The following is a 19,072-nucleotide window of genomic DNA, read 5'->3' on the forward strand; positions in this document are numbered from 1 at the left end:
GCTACAGTATAATGCAATATATATTGTAGTACGACATCAAAACATCTACCATACGAAGGTGTCAAACTAATTTTAATTGAGGGGCAACTTTCACCCAAATTTGATCTTGTGGGCCAGACCAGTATGCTTGTGGCCTAATCAGCCGTAAATATTGAAAAATATTTCCCTTTTTTTTGGTGCAAATAATTACACGTACATTCTGAAAATATTCCCATTTTGTTTTCATTTTATTAGAGAGTAATCAGAAATTTCTTAACCAAAATGAGCATACAATTGTGGCATCAAATCCTGAGTAAGAGCCAAATTTCAGAATGTCATCTTAGTGGTCATTAGTGCGACCTCCGGTGGACAAAATTAGCCACAACAATGAATGAATCATTTTAGTGAACACTCAAGTTTGTGTTTTGTCTTCACGGGCCAGATTGGGCTCCCTGATGGGCCAAGTCTGGCCCGCGGGGCGAATGTTTGACTACCCGTGTTTATATCGTTATTTTATTGTGTTTGTGTCAGTTGCTAAGCAATGCGGCGTCCAAGACAGTAAGACTGCAACAAAATCCACTTTTATATTTTATCATCCTTGTGCCTCACATTACACGCATGAAAAAATAAACTCAGATTTGATCAAACTGGTACAATATATGCTCTCTTTTTTTTTTTAGATGGATGGATGGGTGGATGGATGGATGGAAATTAAGATGAAGGAATGGTAAATTATAATTGGGGTCATGGATAGATAATGAATTCAATTGGTAGACCTATGGCTGCAAAATGGCACATAGACATCTTTGACATAATTTATTTGCATTCTGTTGTGTTGGTAATAATCTGTGAAGGTTTACACTGGAAAAAAAATGTACATATAGCACCATTAAACATAATATAGATTTAAATCGACGACAGATTCATGTGTTCAAACCAGTATGCGTAAACTCCAATAAGGACCCAATAACATTTTCTCTAACAATCTAACAGTTAAAATAATAACAGTTATGCTAAATGGTTGATTCATTCTATAAATTCTGCAATTTAATATTGGACCCAGGGGTTGCTCTCTGGCTTAATGCAGCATTTGGAAATGTTTTTATTCACATGCAGCAGTAGCTTGTCAGATTACAGAGTGGAAACAAGACAACATGTCTATAGTAAAAAAGCGCTTTTGCATGACCAAGCAGAAAGAAAGTGAGCAAAAACTGTGCAAAAACAATGCATCAACGCTACTTTAGTTTGCAGCACTATGCGTACACAACACTTTTTTTGATTGTCCGTAAGCAAAGCTGGTATGTGTGTTGCTCGAAATGGGGCACACCCCGCTACTTAAGCGCACCCTCAAGGACTACTTACAGACAGGGATATAGTAATCAAAGGCACACGAGAGACTCTTGACACAGAAAGGCTGTTGACGTTCAGTCGGGTCAATATAAAACATGTTTACTGTTGATAATAGAGGCTGCCCTGTCAAGTGAAGCCCAAGTTGAAAGAAAACATGTTACTGAAGCACCGAAACTTGAATTTCTGTAAGTCTTGTTGTTTCTTGCTAAATGGTGATAAATAGTAACATCTAACACCATCACTTGCTGGATTTAAAGACAAGATCTGAGCAACTCTCCCAAAGCACAACACTCAATCACAAAAAGCAAATGTTTCTAGATGTAAAAAAAAAAAAAAAAAAAATCTATTATGTGGCTTTTCTATTTTCCCATGGGTAATTTTAATACAAAAAAATAAACTTTAATCACAAAAAACAACATTGTGCAAGGGGATTGTGTTTCTGTTTCTTTTTTTTTCTATGTTGGATCGGGCTTAATTAACCTCTCAACTGAAATTGAACAGAGCAAAATCTCAAAGTTTAACTGCACCTGAATTTTTATTCTGGCCACCCGCTTCCCTCCCCTCAAAGAAATACTATAATTAAAGGACATTTCAATCTTCTCAAATATTTTAAAATTTTATTCATTTAAACGGTCTCCATCATTTCTCCATCACTTGCCCCTCATACTTTGCATCCCCCAGCAAACCCACCCCTCTACTTTTTGTAATTTCCGAACTGGACGGCCATTCGGTCGCTGACGCAGCGGAATGTTGCGGGCTGCACCTCCCAGTAGTTGACAGGGTTGGAGAAGAGGCTGATGCCATGGTAGAAAGCTCTCTTCATTCCTGCTCCTTTAGGACAGAAGGAATTCAAATCCACCTTGGCGATGTTGTTATTATGGAGGTACACCACCTTGAGAGCAAAAGGAGAACACTTGTGGAATGGTCTTGAAAAAAACACGACATGGCCGAGGCTTGCTGTAGACTCACCTGTAAGTATTTCATATCTGGGAGGCCTTTGGGAACAGTGGAAAGTTGATTGTTGTCCAGGTGCAGCTCTCTGAGTCTTGACACAAAGGCAAGACTTCCACCCTCGATGTTGCGGATGTGATTGAAACTGAGACCCAACCTGCAGCGAAAAGGGGACACGCGTGTATATGGTACCTCAATTGTGGGACTGTTGCTGCTATATGTTCAACCACTTGTTTTTGTTTGTTTGAGAGGAACAGCAATAATGTCTCCGGGTCACTTTGACCATGATATTTAGTCATCCAAACATGTCATAAATGTGTGTAATCCAAATAGAATATATTATATCTGTGATGTTAATTTCTCAGTGTGTGATGTTCATTTCTCAGGAACGGCAATTGCATCTGGGTCAAAATGACCCGAAGACATATTTAATTGTTCAAAAGTGTGACGAACTCTTCTTTTGTGTGTGAAAATACACAGCTCAAAGACAATGATTTGTTTCCCTGGATTAGTAATAACATCCTGGGTCAATTTGACCCGGGGTCATGTTATTAAATCCAAATGTATCAGGAACATGTGTGTGTGGGTGTGTTTGTGTGTAATCTTGCAAATTCTGGTTCTTTTTCTTCTTCTCAGGAACAGCAATAATAATTCCTGGGTCATTTTGACCCAAGTTTTGCTTAATTACCCAAAGCTTTACAAAAGAAGAAAAACACCCAAGGGTATTTTATCCACACAAAGGTTATTTTAGTTAACTAAAACTAACGAAAAAAAAAAAATTCAACAATTTCATTAAAGAAATGAAATAAAAACTAAAACTACATTTTATGTTTACAAAACTAACTAAAACTAACTATAATTATAGCAAAAATGTCTGCCTGTGTGACCATGATGCTGATCGGTACAAGTGCAAAGGTGGTGCGCAATAAGTCCGAGTTGAATCGAGCAGCTCTTGCTTCTGGTGTCGACCATGCTCTGTGCTTCGTTTTCACTCATTTGGGAAAATCTGACCCCAGCCTCAGCTTCATGGCCAAATATGTGGAATTGCTTCAGTTAGGTGGAACAACTCCACACGCCACACCCATTCCAACTGATGTTGTCACCCAAATGAGAGGAAAAAAGCCCAAATCTTCCTTGATTTAGCCAAGCCCTTCGGGAACAGCAACAGTATTAAGTTCCTTATCACAGCTATGAGCAATAGCAAGTACAAAAGGGTCCAGCATCTACCATTACAAGAATAAGCCTTCCCTCAAGCCGGTCAAGAGCATCACAAATGGATCTCAAGTTTTTTTCAACTTGACTCAACACCTAAACACATTCGAGTGAACCTAAGTGTCTGATTTGTTCTTCCTTGCAGATGCTACTGATCTTACTCTGGACCCAGACATCGACAACAATTACCTTAGCCTGTCTAATGGGAACAAGAGAGCAGCATTTGGATCACGCCAGTCCAAAAGCAATACGAGCAAGAGGTTTGGCTTCTTGTGTTTTCAGGTGATGAGCAAAGAAGCAATGAGTGCGCGGCATTACTGGGAGGTGAAGGTGGAGGGGTATGATTCACATCGCCCTTGATGGGAGATCCATTCCAAAGGATGAAATGGCATACTCTCAGTTTAAGAATAGAGGAAAACTTCAAAAGTTCGAAGCAACTTTGAATTCATGTTCGGTATTGGATGGCAGACAAGCTTGGGTAGAATCCAAAAAGTGGGTGTGTTTCTGGACTGGCCCGCTGGCACCATTTCAATGTACAGTGTCTCCAGAAACACACTTAAGCATATATACACCTTTAAGGAAAGCTTCACTGAGGCGCTTCATGCAGGCTTTGCGGTGCTGTCTACGCATGATTATGCCCAGCTGTGTTCCTTCTAGATGCCTGTTAGCTTCTGTCATTAGCTTCGAGTGCATTCATTCTTCCACTCTATGTCACCTTGGAAAAGTCAACTTCTTATCCAGCGCTCGGTGACATTTAGCTTTGCAAGATGTTTAGCGTTTAGGAGTATAATTCATTTGGTGGTGCAGTGCTTCACATAGTTGATAAATTCATATTACAGTGATATTAGCAAAATCCAATGGAAAACCAACATATCACCATGTAATAAAAACTTTGACTTACAGTATTATTGTTTGTATGAACATTACTAATGTTGGTCTCTAAATTGTTTGAAACCTATGCTTGCAGAATGGTAATTTACAACTAAATTATAGCAATAATGTTTCTCCTTTTATTTGTTGCATTTCTGATTTATGCACGTGTAGGTGTGTGTGTGTGTGGATATATATATATATATATATGTATATGTATATATATATATATATATATATATATATATATATATATATATATATATATATACAAATTTAATATATAACTAATAACTTTTATAAAGTAGCATTCCCAAAAATGTTCTTTAGACAAAGAAGATGAAGAAGAAGCAACAGTAGTCATGACAACTAACTTTCAACCTCTACTTCGTGGATTTTGCCTATTGCGAGTAATTTTTTTAACGTGACCCCCACGATAAACAAGGGTATCACTGTAGACCAAATACAAATTTACAAACTTTTTGTTTTATGTTTATATTGTGGAAAATCTTGAAAACGGCTCTTGCTGGAGATTACCTGTTCAGGTTCTTATAGCGTTTCAGGTCCTCCAGTTCCACAGCCTGGATCTCATTGTGGTCAAGATGAAGCTCATGAAGACTCTCAGGTAGATCTGAAAGGGAAAAGAAACTGCATTGTCTCCGAAAGACTCCATTGAGCTTTTTCACAGCTGTTTGTCATATTCCAATTTGGACCTGTTGACTTTTTTTTTTTTAATTATACTGATGGATAATAAGATTATGTCTAATTTATTTCAGACCAGTGACCCGCATAAAAAGGAAAAAGAATATAAAACGATAAAGAAACAATAATAACATCTAACCAATAACAGTATGAACCAATGAAGGGACCCGTTTTCATTTAAATGGTAATCCCTTCATACAAACTGTCGAGCAAAAGCAAAGTGGTCGGACCTCTGCTATTGTCTTTGTATGTGCTGCCCCTGGGTTCCATCTTAAGAAAACCGCTCTGGCTGTATAAATATAAAGATGAGCTGTGTGGTGGGAGTCAGCGTCCTAACTGCATGATTTGCAATGATAAGTTGAGCAATTGTAGTCCGGCACTAGCAAAACTAAAGGAACACTTCCTTAAGAACACAACACTTTCTACATTCAAGGTGAAAAGAGCTGGATCTGATGCTCTCCCAGTTCAATTTGTTCAAAAGTAAACCCTATACCTATTTATGTCTTATTTATCTTTGTATTTTTCAATAAAGAATGTCTTGGTGAGTGCACATAGGAAACCGGTGGAGTTCAGTACCTCCAACAAAGTTCAGAACCACTGGACTAAAGAAAGGACAGAGAGCAATTACCTTTGGGGACGCCAGTCAGTCTGCTGTCTGATATGCGCAAAAAGTTCAGTTTGAGACCCTTGAAGGCACCAGGCTCGAAACCACTGTTCTGGATGGGGTTTGCACCCATCTCTGCAAGACAGAAGACAAACCTATAAGTCAAAATAAAAACCCTAATCATCAGTGCCTGAGCGAGTAACAGAGTTGTTTTCGTGATCGTTGACCTATGCAGTTCATGTTGCCCAGTCCTGAGAAGGCACCAGAGTGCACCTTCCTGATGCGGTTCTCGTGGATCCTGATCTCCACCAAGGAGACGGGCAAGTTCTTGGGGATAGAGGTCAGCAGATTCTTGGAGAAGTAGAGCTTCTGCATGCTCTGTAGCGGGATGAATGCCCTGGGGTGGACCTTGGAGATGTAGTTGTTTCTCAGAGATAATCCCTGTGAAAAGCAAGTTAGTTAAATAATAGCGTCCAAATAGTCAATAAATAGATGAGTATCTCGAGACTCGGGCTGAAGTAATGAGTCTAAAAAAAATCTTAATGCAGCCTAATTTTTGATGCTAGAGAATGTCTGTAAGAAGTAAGCAAATCTTCTCGGCAAAATGGGAAGCAATGATGACTACTCTTGTTAGGCCTTAAACCTCATTTTTCACACAATTTAAGCTCTCACAGGAAACTGTAAAGGATTTTTTTTAATGGAAGGAAATAAATCTCTTAATCTCCTAAGAATTGAGATCGTTAATGATATTTCACACTACCACTCAAGACATTATAAGAAGAGTGGGTTACACAACCAGCAAAGCTCACTGTAAATGTGACCAGATTGCACGTTTCTCTTACGTATAAATTGATCAGGCCCTTGAAGTCATTCTCTCTCAGCTCGGTGATATGGTTGTTCTGAAGATCCAGGAACCTGGTGTCAGGAGGAATATTACTTGGCACCTCACTCAGACCTGGAGACCAACAAAAACACAGAAGAGAGCCAAACCTGATTAAACACTTCCACAGGAACTTGTGAAGAATGACACTTAAAAGCTGGTTTGTGTTCACTGTGCCACCGTGTAGGATCTTCTGACTTAAGGGAAAATAAGGCGTTGGTGTGTTTTAAGACCTGGGAATTAAACCAATCGCAGTGCCGCACAATGTCAAATGAGCGCTTTGGGGTTCTGAGTCATTATTTTAATGACAGATGGACATAGGCACAACCATGGAGACGTCAAAGTAGCACATAAAGGGTTGGTTGCATATAAAGACATGCACACTTACACACACACACACCCACATACACGCACACACCAGATGGGCACACCAGATGTTTTATGTCTGGTCTTCATTTGACCAAAGTCGCAAAGGCGGCAATTTAAGTACCATCAGTTAAAAGCTTCTGTCAAATGAAAAAGAATCAACACAAGTTGGCACTCTGTTGGCTGTGTGTTATCGTGTGTGTGTGGTAAACTTGGCACCTGGCGATGAAAGTATCTTGTTTTGGTTCCAATATGGTAAATATCACTTTATTTAAATAGCGCTTTTCCACCAAGGCCCTCAAAGTGCTTTACAGTCGACTACTCAGGCATTCACCTACTGATGACGCAGCATCAGGAGCAACTGGGGATTCAGTATCTTGCTCAAGGATACTTCGACATGATCACAACAGCATGGGATCGAAGCCACAACCTTTGGGTTGGAAGACGACCACTCTACCACTGAGCCACGCTGCCCCCAATAGAAAAATAAGTACACCTTCCTTTCTTTTCTTTGATCCTTCCTCGGGTCGCCTGACAACCTTTTTTAATAGGTTTTAGGTGAATTAATGAGTATACTCTCACACGCACGCACACATGCACACACACACGCACATGCATATACTCATGCACATACTCACGCACATACAAAAAAAAGAAAAAGAGAAAAAAAGGAAAGAGAGAGAGAGAGCAATGATGATGACATATCGAATCGGTAAGATTACCGAATGAACAATAATGAGCTCTCTCAGTAAAGAAGAAAAAAAAAAAAAACAAAGAGGAAAAAAAAGACAAATAAGTACACGAAACAGTGACAGTGACAGTTGTTAAGAAAGCTTTTTTTTGTTACTTCAAAATTTAAAATGTAATTATATATCTCTATGACATACTACATCACTCTCACATTCACACCATCACTGTGTAGTAACTGAACCAAAGTTATTCTAGCCTAGTTAACGCAAATTATACGTAACATTAAAATTGGAAAAGCATTTTCGTTCTTCTTCGGAATAAAATAAAAATTAGAATGCTTTTAAGAAAACAAAAACTGCAACTTAGTAAAACAAACTAAAATGACAATTATAGCGAAAACGTCCTTTTTCATCTTTGCTAATTAATATCAAGCATGAGCTTTCAGGTTTGATTTTGAATGTATTCATTTTGGTATTGCCGCACATCTGTAGCTACAGAAGGAGGAAATCAAGTTGTTTGGGAATTGTAATTTATGTTAAAGCTAACAAACGTGCCCCTAAAATCTAATTCAAACTAATTGAGTTTACAAAACCAAATAATAGCTAACTATAATGAAAAATGCAATACTCTTACGTCCCTGAACTGAACTCACGCAGCCTGCACTGAGATCAGGCAAGTGTACCAAGACTAGGGTGACCAGGACCAGGGTTTTGAACCTTGGGTCCCGCATGACGGTGGATTTAGCTAACCCCATTGTTTTGACCCGATATAACGCCGGTCCTACTCCACCATCCCGTGTTTTGCCATGTATATATCAATCACACGGTTGTCATAGCGATTCATACAATAAACCTATTAACTTATTTGTTCCCAAAAACGTATACAACTTTTAAATATTGCCATGGTCCCAAAAACATATTTATACGTTATGTTTTTTTATGCTAGAGCATACAGAAGGCTTTGATGCAGCCTCTGAACTGAAGAGAACGCTTAAAGCAATAGTAGTAATTACAAAAACAGCCGGTAGGTGGCAGCAGAGTATAAGAGATCAACCAGGCCATGTTGCAAAAAGGCTCTTTTCCCCAGTGTTTTAAACAGATTTGTGAATAATGATGAAACTTAGCTCTATATTCTAATGCTAATTTCTGCAAAACGAAAACAGAAACAAATATACTTTTTTTTCCTGATGAAAGAAGTGAATCTTTCTTTTGGTAGGTTCCCTGTTTTTATAACAATAGAACACAATATTCTGTGGGTCTTGCAAAATCAGTCAAAATCCAGTAAAACAGTTGGGAACAAAGGGGGTTGCTTCAGTGAAAATGGCTGGGAGTGAATGAGTTAAAAGGGGATTTTACTATTAAATTCCTTTCAATTCACGTTCACATTCACATTTGTGTTCTCATTGTCATCCACATCTAATTGGTAGCAGGTGAGACCATTACTTCCTACTTCTGTGTCCCTTGTTGATTTTTAGCTAAACTTTAGCAGCCCAGTTTTAGTTGTTTTTTTTTATCTGGTCACAATAAGCACACTATCAATGATTATATTATATACTGTGCAGAAACGTATCTCAAGTCACCGCTGTATTATGATATTAATCCCCACACTCCTAGCATGTTCCAATCTGGTATCAAGAAATCCGCCTCTGCCTCAACATTTGGTCATTTGGGTAAAATGATATTGGGTTGTCTTGATCATTAACCACATCACAAAGAAAGGTCAATTGCTCAAGCTGACCACAAACTCGAAAGTGGAGATCATCCGGACCGCGTGCATGATGCAAGCAGGTCAGCTTGGCAGCCTAGTACCAGCTGTCCCATTGGGATCCAGCATTCCACCAACCACATCTAGCAGCCACAGCTGTCCATTCAGAGTTAAGTTTAGATGTACCCATCCAACCAACCGCACCCTCCCTTTCACCACCAGGGATCGAACGTCGCAGTGCCGTCCAGTTTCGGTTCAAATCCACGCAAGCAATACTGGCAAGTTGCAAGCTAGCCTTAATCATACAGTAAATGCTTTAAAAATTTGTGGGAGCATGAATGTTTCTGACCAGTAGGGCGCTCTGGGATCAAAAATGTTTATCTGTGCCAGAGCAGCTCTCAGCATTGCTTCAACTCACACCCTCAAACGTGGAACGCGGCATCAAAGTCGATCGTCCATATAAACAAAAGTTGAACAACGATTCAAGAAGCACAATGCATCTCCAGCGACCCCAAACCCCGAACCGCAGATTTCACCCGTAAAGCCACACAGCTCAAAGGCTCCACCACAGACTGACAAAACTGGCACCTGGTCAGACCCCAACGCCCCTCCAGACAAATACTTAACATCGTGTGGGGATGCACACGGAGAGGAGACAGACGCCACTGCCGAACACACATCTGTTCTAAATAAGCATCCAGGAAATTATATGCTTCCACATTTATCCTGTGCAGAAACACCAGGCTTGCACAGTAAATACAGAGAGTTCACAAAGTGATGAATCAACAGAACCATTATGTCTAAACAGAAACTTGGAGAAAGTTGAGGATCTTTATACCTGCATGTATGGCAACACTGGCTTGTAAACGTCAATAGAAACATTAGAAAATGGGGAATTCAGTACCTGATTGCATGAACATCATTTTTTACGGGTTTTTGATTGCTTAATGGTCGATTTAACTCTCAGTGGGAATTTTGACAGATAATATTCATCATGTTGACTTTTTATTTTTCATTTAAAAATATGACCATCTCTCCTGGATGAGATGACCCTCGTACCTAAAGTAATGCTAATAGGCTATTAGCATTACTATTAGTAATTCTGTGTTTGGGGCTGGGTCAGTTGGTCATCGGTGACTTTTAGGTTGGGTCATGGGGTCATTGTGTTATGGTGTTGGTGTATTATACTTATACTGTTATTATGCTTATGCATGTCAGTAGGTTATTGTGTTACATATGTATTATGCTTATGCAGCTACGATGTCCCTTATGATGATAATGTGATGATGAGTGCTGCAGTTACTATGTACATATAACGGTGATAATGTAGTCAGTTGCTATGCAGTTGCTATGTGCCTATCTTAGTTTGTCCAGTCACACAGGACTTTATTCTGTGCATTGTTCGAGCTTGAGTTTCTGAATGACACTTTTGTGAGCATGTTGAAGTTCCTTAGCCAAGGTTTTCTCTCAGCACATTTCCTATCCTCCCTCCCTCCCTCCCTCCCAAATCTATACGATTGTTCTGTCTCCACACGTGTCTCATATTTACAAATGACTGAGGAATTAAAACTTGCTCTCTTTGATGACTGTTTTAATGCAAAGCTAATTTTGGATCATGTATCTGACTATAAAGTATCAAATGCAATGGTATTGGCTCATGTATATTGCTTGTTCGAACAGTAAAGTATGTGTAGATTTTTGATTACCCTTATTATGGCAGAGGTGTCATATTCAGTTCTAGAAAGTAAAAACACTGCCACGGTCTGGCTTTAGCCACAGGATTTTTTACGAGCTCCCCGGAAGCCAGTTGAGTAGAATCGCCGATGGCTAATGCGAAATTGTGGCAGGGTTTTTATTTTCTTGACCTGGTTTTGACACCACTACATTACGGTCATCAAAAGGTTGAGGCGAAAGCATCTTCTTGATTGTTGAAAACTTTGAATCCAAAGGGAAAATGAAGTATGAAGAAACCGTTTTTAAGTCAAATGTCTTTAGCTGGACTTGATTTATTTTTGGTGATACTAAGCATATCATCCGCTTTCCTCCCAAATATTTGTGAGAACCCATTGCCCTGAACATGAAATAGCTTGTGTCCTCCCATCATATTCTCTAAGTGTCTGTTATTTGCCCAAGATCATACTGATTTTCTCTCTGCTGCCCTCAATTCCTTCACTCGTTTGATCCCTCTCAATCCATCAACATTCTCCGGTTCCCACCACAGCTCTACTTGGTTTCTGACTAAACCTCATCGTCCACTCGGTATCTGCACACAGAATCTGGAACAGAGAATCCCTGAAAGAGATGCCTTCAGTTGTCAAAATACTTCTTTTTTTTTTAATCTTTTTGATATTAGAACAAAAGACAGCTTCGCTTTGTGGAGTTATGAGAGTCATGCAACGCTCAGACTTTCAGTCAGTGCGTTACTCAGTTGTGTTTTACTCAACACATTTGCTTTTCCCAACGGGCCTGTTTGAAAACCTTGGACATTTGCTGTTGACAAATATCACACATACATATCCATGTTGTACACAAATACACACACTCACTCACACACACAAACAAACACACTCTCACTGACCGAGGTCAGAGCACTGGACCACTTTGAGACGACACTGGCAGCCGAAGGGGCACGTGGGCATGTCAGGGGGGGGCAACTCTTCAATGGCTGATCCTTCTTCCTCATCCTTCATCATGGACTTCAGGTCAATGTCCAGACTGTCCAGGGCAAAATCCCAGAAGCCTTTCTGCTCGAACGGCAGGGCAGCGGACGGGGAGAGCAGCTGGGCCATGCATAGTAACAGCAGGAAGGAACAACAGGACTGCATCTTTGGTTGGGGCACCTTAAAGAGAAAAAAAAAACGAAGCAAAATGAAGAGGAGCAGAAATTGATATACTACAAGTAAGCAGAGGTCGGCAGTTTACAACATGTTACAGTCATTTGTCAGCACACTGCGCAACCTTCCGTCATCGTCAATCCGTCCTATTTTCAAGCCGAAAAAAACTATCATCGTCAGTCCGTCATTTTATTTTAACTACGCTTCCGTCACCACTATTTTAGGATTGACATACAGACATGGGCATTCCATCAGTAGCTACTGAATCGTCAATGGACCGGGCGTCCGTCTGTTACAGACTGTAATGTACTAAAGGACATTCCGTCAGTCCACCTCCGCAAATAAGTCTGAAGTAAGTTTCGCTTTTCGCTAATTATTGTCAACGATTATCAACTGTGGCGAGTGCTTTATGATGCAAAGCCTCGTAAAAAAACAAAACACGGACTGAGCAACGACTGAAGCAGGTTTACGTCCGTCGATCGAGGTCAGTACAGACGGTCCTTCTCATTTTGTGTATTTTTGCAAGGCTTCGCACTCACCTCCTAAATGCGTAAGCACTCTGTGAAAGGGGGGCATCGTCAATGACGGGAATTGACAAATGAAGGAAGTGCCCAACTCTATTGATAATATTTAATAAAGGTTTCAATTATCTGGTTTTGCTGATACTTGTTTATATTCTATTGAGGATGCATTTCTGATATTGTGTCCACCCCATTTATGTCACCAAACACAGACAGAAATATGCACTGGCAACTAAATATAACAAAAAATGACATCATGTACCTGCCTATTATTATAGTCTCCAAAATCTCTACATGGCTGACATGAACGTGTTCCCACCCAAAGACGACCGAAGACGTAGGCCAACAGCAAATGTTTTTCCTTTAGCCCTCTAACAGGTCAATGATTGCTGGTGCTTTGTGAGCTAAGTATAGTGATTAAGGCACTTTGTAATAATATGATCCAGTCTGATGAATCTAGACTACAGCGCTCAGAAGTTTACACTGCACCAAGTGGGACCCAAGAATCCGTTCAGGGAATTGAAGGCGCTCCAACCACCAAATGCCGGCGTCTGCTTCCTGCACACCGAGCTGAGGTCAGGTCTCTTCGTGGCTTTAGAGGTGGAAATTATTGCAAGGGTGCAGCCTTACAAAGATGCAATTCATTCACAGAGGAAACAGGCTAAGAGCAAGTGCAAGTGTGTGTTCTTCTTCTCAAATAGCATGTCAGCAAAACACCCCGTAATGTATGTCAAGCTGCACACGGACTAATAGAGATCTACAAATATGTAAAAGTGTGTTTGATTTATTCTGCCTGTGCTGACTAGACTCACACCCACTTGGGCTAATCTCTGCAAAAATAAGAGTGGCCAAACTAATTGATCCGTAGCGCGGGAACTGTTGATCTTTAGCATCAAGGCTAATCCCATGAAGCAAAGCGCAGCTGGCAAGCATTGTCGCGTTCACCGATTTTTGGATTCCACAGGGCGCTGGAACTGCAGCTTATGGTGCCAAAAGCCTGCGTGCCGTCCGCACCAGCTGCTCCTGCTGGTTTGCAAGTTTCAACAAGTAGACGCTTGACAAGTATCGGGATGATAAGATAGCAAGTTTTAAATTTATGGAAGCGTAGAACTGCCAATGTGGAGAAAATATTTTTGACCGACAAAACTGACATATTTACAAACATATTTGAGCGTATTTAAATACATTTGAGTGAACGTGCAAATATGTTCAAATGTGTACTTGCAAATATGTTTGAATAAATACATTCAATAGTTTTTGCCGCTCAAAATTTTTTACTCCATATTGGCAGTTTCATGCTTCCATCTTAATTTAATCAGGAATAATTTAATCTATTTTCCTATATTCAAGCACAATTTTATTGTTCGAACTTTATAAAGGCTTCCAATATTGTTAAACGTACTCCTTGAGCAACCTGTCTTGTTTTTTATGAACACTGGCTACAATACTGTATTTTAATGTTGGTCATTATGGTGGTACTTGGAGGACTAAGTATTTTGGAGCCTGGTACTAGGTGTAAATTGAATTTAAAGAATTTAAACTGGGTGTCAGGTGATTCAAATTTTTTATTGTAATTAATCGCATTTCTTCAATACTTAACTCATGATCTCAAATTTGACATCTATTCTAAATGTACAATAAAAAGAACAATAAAAATATTTTTTCCCCCAAGTTTTCATACTCTTGTTAACATAGAAGTGGGAAAAAAATTTAAATAATAGAAATATGGCTGCATCTTTTAGTCATTGATACATTAATTTCATAATAATTCAATTGAGTTAAAATTTAAAAGATGTACTGTACTGTCAAAAAAACCGAATGTGATATTTATTTGTGTTGGTCATTTTTCTGCCACTAGATGGCAGAATTGCATTTATAAGATGTTGGTGACAGCTCAGGGAATTTTTCTTTTCTTATTAAGAGCTATCTTTAACATGAAGTAACTTGTGAAATTCTGCAAAAAAATTTAAATTGTGAAATACAACTTCCTATATGCATTATTGGTACATTTATTACAAGTAAATTTTGGTGTGGACGTGTCTGCTGCGTTGCAACTGCTACAGGCTTTCCAAGTTAGGAGCGGACATTAATCACGTGTGAAAAAATTTTTGGGTGGTGGTAAAAGAAACTTTAAATTAACTCAAACTTAACACATACATTTTGACACCCCTAAATTTAAATGATTACGCTAAATAAGGAAGCAAGCTTTTTGCCGACCTGTCGTGGTTTATATCATCATGTAAAAACTTTGTCTTACGCTAATCGCTATTTCAAGACATGTTTTGTTTGATTAGCACGTAAATAACTTTATTGACCTCTTAATTTAAAACATTGCCATTGCCAGTGAAAAAAAATCTTTCGATTTCTGTTACTAGGGACGTGGAGGAACAAAATAACAGTTCCCTTCTTTTACTTTAAATGAGTAAGAAAAAAAAGACATTGCATGACGTGGATCCGATCTGGCCCGGGCAAACCGTTCCCTGCTATATAAATAGCAGCTAAATTATACCGTTTTGCAGCAAAGAAATAACAGCCGTGGCCTTGGCTTGGTCAGAAGAATGAAGCCAACGGGACAGAGCCACGACGACACATTTATTCCGCATCGCACAATGGCACACAGCAAAGAGCTGCAACACAGCACAAACATACACCTACAATTTCAGCACAAAATTATATCACAAATATATTGTCAATCTAAAAATGTGCGCTTTAATCAGAGGGTTTTTGATGGTCAAACCAAGCAGTGGTTTGTCTGGATGAGATGAGGGCCTACAGGGAAAAGAACTGGAAAGAGGAATAAAAGCAAGCAAGCACTTGTAAAGAAATTACTGTTAACTGCATCCCGGCCACTCTGGCTGTGATAACCTGACTTATTTGTTCTGTAAGTCCTGTCATCTCTATGTCCAGTTTAATCCTGAAGAAAGAAAGGAGCCAACAAGACTGGACAAAGATAATACACATAAAATAAATAAAATATAAACTCGTGAGACAATTAGGCACCGATGGGTGAATTCTGAGGTCTGACGGGGAAATTATTGAGCACAAGAAAAGGAGGAATTGGCTGATGAAACACGGGAATAATGTCAAGTTAACCATAATTAACTCCGTCCAAAATGAAACCAATGAATTGACCACGCCTCAGTTATGCATGCAAAGGAAAATGCATGCGTGAGTCTGTGATGCAGTCTCATGATTTTCATCTGAAATGAAAGAACAACTGCACAGTCCAGAGACATTTCCCTACTTGTACTTGCACAAACCCATTAAGGAACTTAGTGATTTTTCAAAGAGAATTGTACGTTGTTATGCACTGTAGCATCCATGCGTAGTTTTCGTTTAAGGTTCTCTCAACCGGAATCTTCGATTAGCTTCACGTTTTCTATCTGGACAATCCATCAAGTGTTGGCGCCTTGTCAGAGCTTCCATCCATCCCTAATATCCGATATTGCTGTCATTCCCACAAGGCAGGTTTTGCCCTTGTCAAGCTCAACATGCATTTACGTTATATGCTGCCTGTGTGGCAAGAATAATCACCCTGGCGTGCAGCCCACTGTGTTGAGTCTTAAGTGAGTCAGGAGAATCGCGCCTGTCATTTAACTCACACTGTCACTCTTTGAAATGAAACCACTCATTACTTAGGATTTAGACTCAAACCTCAGGAAAATGATGATAAAATAGAAAAAAAACGCCTTGTAGGATAAGCGCTTTTCTACCTATAGGATCCTCAAAACTGCGTATACCAATGTAGCCTTGTTCACCCTCTCACACAATGTAAATAATATGTTGCCTATGAAGCAGAGTATCATCATGCACCACAAACAGCTGAGGTTTCAGCAAGGACGCCATTTTCCTGGTTTTCCATGGCTCGGTTGCCAAACCAGCAGAAGATACAGAATGGAAGCGTAGTCAAGAATGGGTCGGGAGTTAAGTAAAAGCTGCCACGTCATTGTTCTCCAACGTCGGGAAAATGGAAAGTCGAGATTTAGGGCAGTAGCAAAGTATTGGGGGAAGAAGTGGTAGGGGTGTTTTTGTTACCATCGCTGGTAATGAGCTGCTCTTCTTTTTTTTTAGGTGGATTTATAAGCAAGGCATAACATAATTGGCTGCTTGCAGAGTTGAGTAAATGAGCCTCCTCTGTAGTTAATTGCTTCTAATTGTTTATTTTTGTTTTGTTTTCTCCTTCTTATATATTCTTCGATTCCTAGCTAGACATTTCTTAATATACAAAGCATTCTATATTTTGTTTAAAAAAATTAAACAGATTGTGTTTAGTGAGGATAAAATGCTGATTTTATTTACCCAAATATTTTAAAAAATAATATTAATTTTAGGGTTGTGCTTTTAATACCGTGATATTTTTGCTCACGGTTATCATACAGTCAGAATTTAATATTGGTCCATGCCTAGTGGGTAGGTTCATAAGACCGTAAGATTACCGGCAGGGCATACAAAAGCAGGGCAGCATTTAGAAGTCAAATCTGAAAACTGATTAACACGCGGGCCCACAAAGTGACCGCAAAGTGCCAATAATTGCAGGCTCAACTTTTTATTGTTATGCGGAGAGAACATCTATTCATGGCCTGGGCTGGACCGTGGGATTTTATGATGTTTACAGAAAGTGTTTTGTAACAAGTCGGTGTTATTCTGAACAGAAATCCAATATAAAATGCAATCCAATAAAGCTAGAACAACACAAACCTAAAACTCGCAAGTATGCGCCTGCGGGCCAAACTCACCAACACTTGCACGCACACTGACAAGGTGTTTTAGTCGGGGGGGGGGGGGGGGGGGGGATAATGAAATCCTCCTTGAAAGGGATTGGTTTCGCTGACCTCTCCGTTTTGCCCGTGCAGGCGAACACGCACAAACGGTTGGGCTGGAAAGTGCTGCTGTTGCTTATTGTTCACATGCACAGATATTATTAGACTTGACTTTTTTTTTTTACTTTTTTTTGTGTGTCTTGCTATCATCTACTTTGCTGCTTGAAAACGTAACTTTCCCCAATGTGGGACTAATGAAGGCCTATTTCTTCTGTTCTCCTCTATCCACTCAAGTCCAATTCAGAGCTAGGCGGGTCCTGTAGCAGGCTCCGGGTGGAGCAAAGTGCCCCAGCGGCTGTAATTTGGTGACTGCTGCCCCTAAAAAAAGGGACGCCTTTGGCAGCTCCTCTGAAGCAACCAAGCTTGGATGTGGTGGCAAACTGCAGGGAGCAAAGCTGCATACAAAAGCACCAGAACAGCCTGTGAGATGATTCCAATTGAAAGTACTTTTGAGCACTGGCAGTGATGAGTATATTACAGATTGAAATTGAGATGGATGCTGGGGGAGACAGGTGAATGGTGGGTGACACGTGGGAGTGTGTGGGGAAAGCCAGACTGACTAATAAGCGGGGAAAGTAAAGAGACAGGAAACAGACACGTTTCATTGACAGTGTCTGACCAGTGCCGCCACACTGTTTGCTCTGTCTTTGCACAGTTAAGGTGACTCAATGGCATGAGTGGCTCATGCGCTGGGCGTGATGTCATGGCTATATGGCCGAATGGGGCCACCGGGGGAGACGGAGTCTCTTTTTTTTTTTTTTTTATTCCTTTCATGCGACACCTGAACACAACATCAACAGACGTATGTAGAGTCTGACGAGAGAAAAAGTTTTGCCAGTTTTGAAACACAGTCGGGAATGAGTGCGTTCCAACCGTCACTATTTTCGCTTTACGAACAGATTGCGCCATCTAGTGTAAATGTGGAATAAAGATTGAAGGCATATGTACTGATTTGTATTTAGGACACTCAACAAGTGACGTAAATTATTACAGTGCAATCATTTAGAGTGACAGTAAATAAATAAATAAATAAATAAATAACTGTAAAACAACAGTGAATATAATCTTTGCCTTTAAAAATAATCAGCAATTTGTTGCATTGTAGAAATGGCACCATGCACTTTAAACTTGATTGTTTCTCAACGATGACAAGAAACAAATAATGTTACCCATGCTTTCCAAATTTCTCTATAAACCATAGAGGTATGCCAAATACAAAGTTACAATTAAACGGTTATGTTACCTGACATAAAAAATAAAATAAAAAGAAGAATAAAAAACATCCCCTACCTTTTGAATAAAAATCTGATATTAATTCCAAATTCCAAGAGTTGGTGGAACAGTGTTGCCTCCCTCTGTGCGTCAGATTATCCTGCAGATTATTATTTATATGTTCATCACATTCAGGGATTATTACAGTATTTCTCTGTGGTCCCCTGACATCCAGCCTCTGCTCCTCCACCACCGTGTGCCACTGTGAGCCCAAGCAGGGCTTCCAGCCCATAAAGTCAACAAGACAGCCTCCTTTCTCCCCTTTTTTGGGATAAGGGAGGAGGAAGAGGAGAAGTGCAGTACCGCGTTTGCTTTGA

General features: G+C 39.8%; 1 protein-coding gene across 1 annotated transcript; it reads right to left on the reverse strand.

The window, feature by feature from the left end:
• Window positions 1-780: 780 nt before the first annotated feature.
• bgnb (biglycan b) lies at window positions 781-19,027 on the reverse strand. Its single transcript, XM_086069893.1, has 8 exons — window positions 18,774-19,027; window positions 11,887-12,148; window positions 6,511-6,623; window positions 5,896-6,109; window positions 5,693-5,803; window positions 4,900-4,993; window positions 2,299-2,437; window positions 781-2,221 (listed from the first exon to the last, which is right to left on the reverse strand). The coding sequence occupies exons 2-8, from the start codon at window positions 12,131-12,133 to the stop codon at window positions 2,024-2,026; spliced, it is 1,116 nt and encodes a 371-aa protein (XP_085926019.1). The 5' UTR covers window positions 12,134-12,148; window positions 18,774-19,027; the 3' UTR covers window positions 781-2,023.
• Between the last annotated feature and the right edge of the window lie 45 nt (window positions 19,028-19,072).

The sequence above is a fragment of the Leptonotus elevatus genome, chromosome 2 (genome assembly GCF_054856555.1).
Source record: "Leptonotus elevatus isolate MCC_2025b chromosome 2, RoL_Lele_1.0, whole genome shotgun sequence".
Taxonomy (NCBI): Eukaryota; Metazoa; Chordata; class Actinopteri; order Syngnathiformes; family Syngnathidae; genus Leptonotus; species Leptonotus elevatus.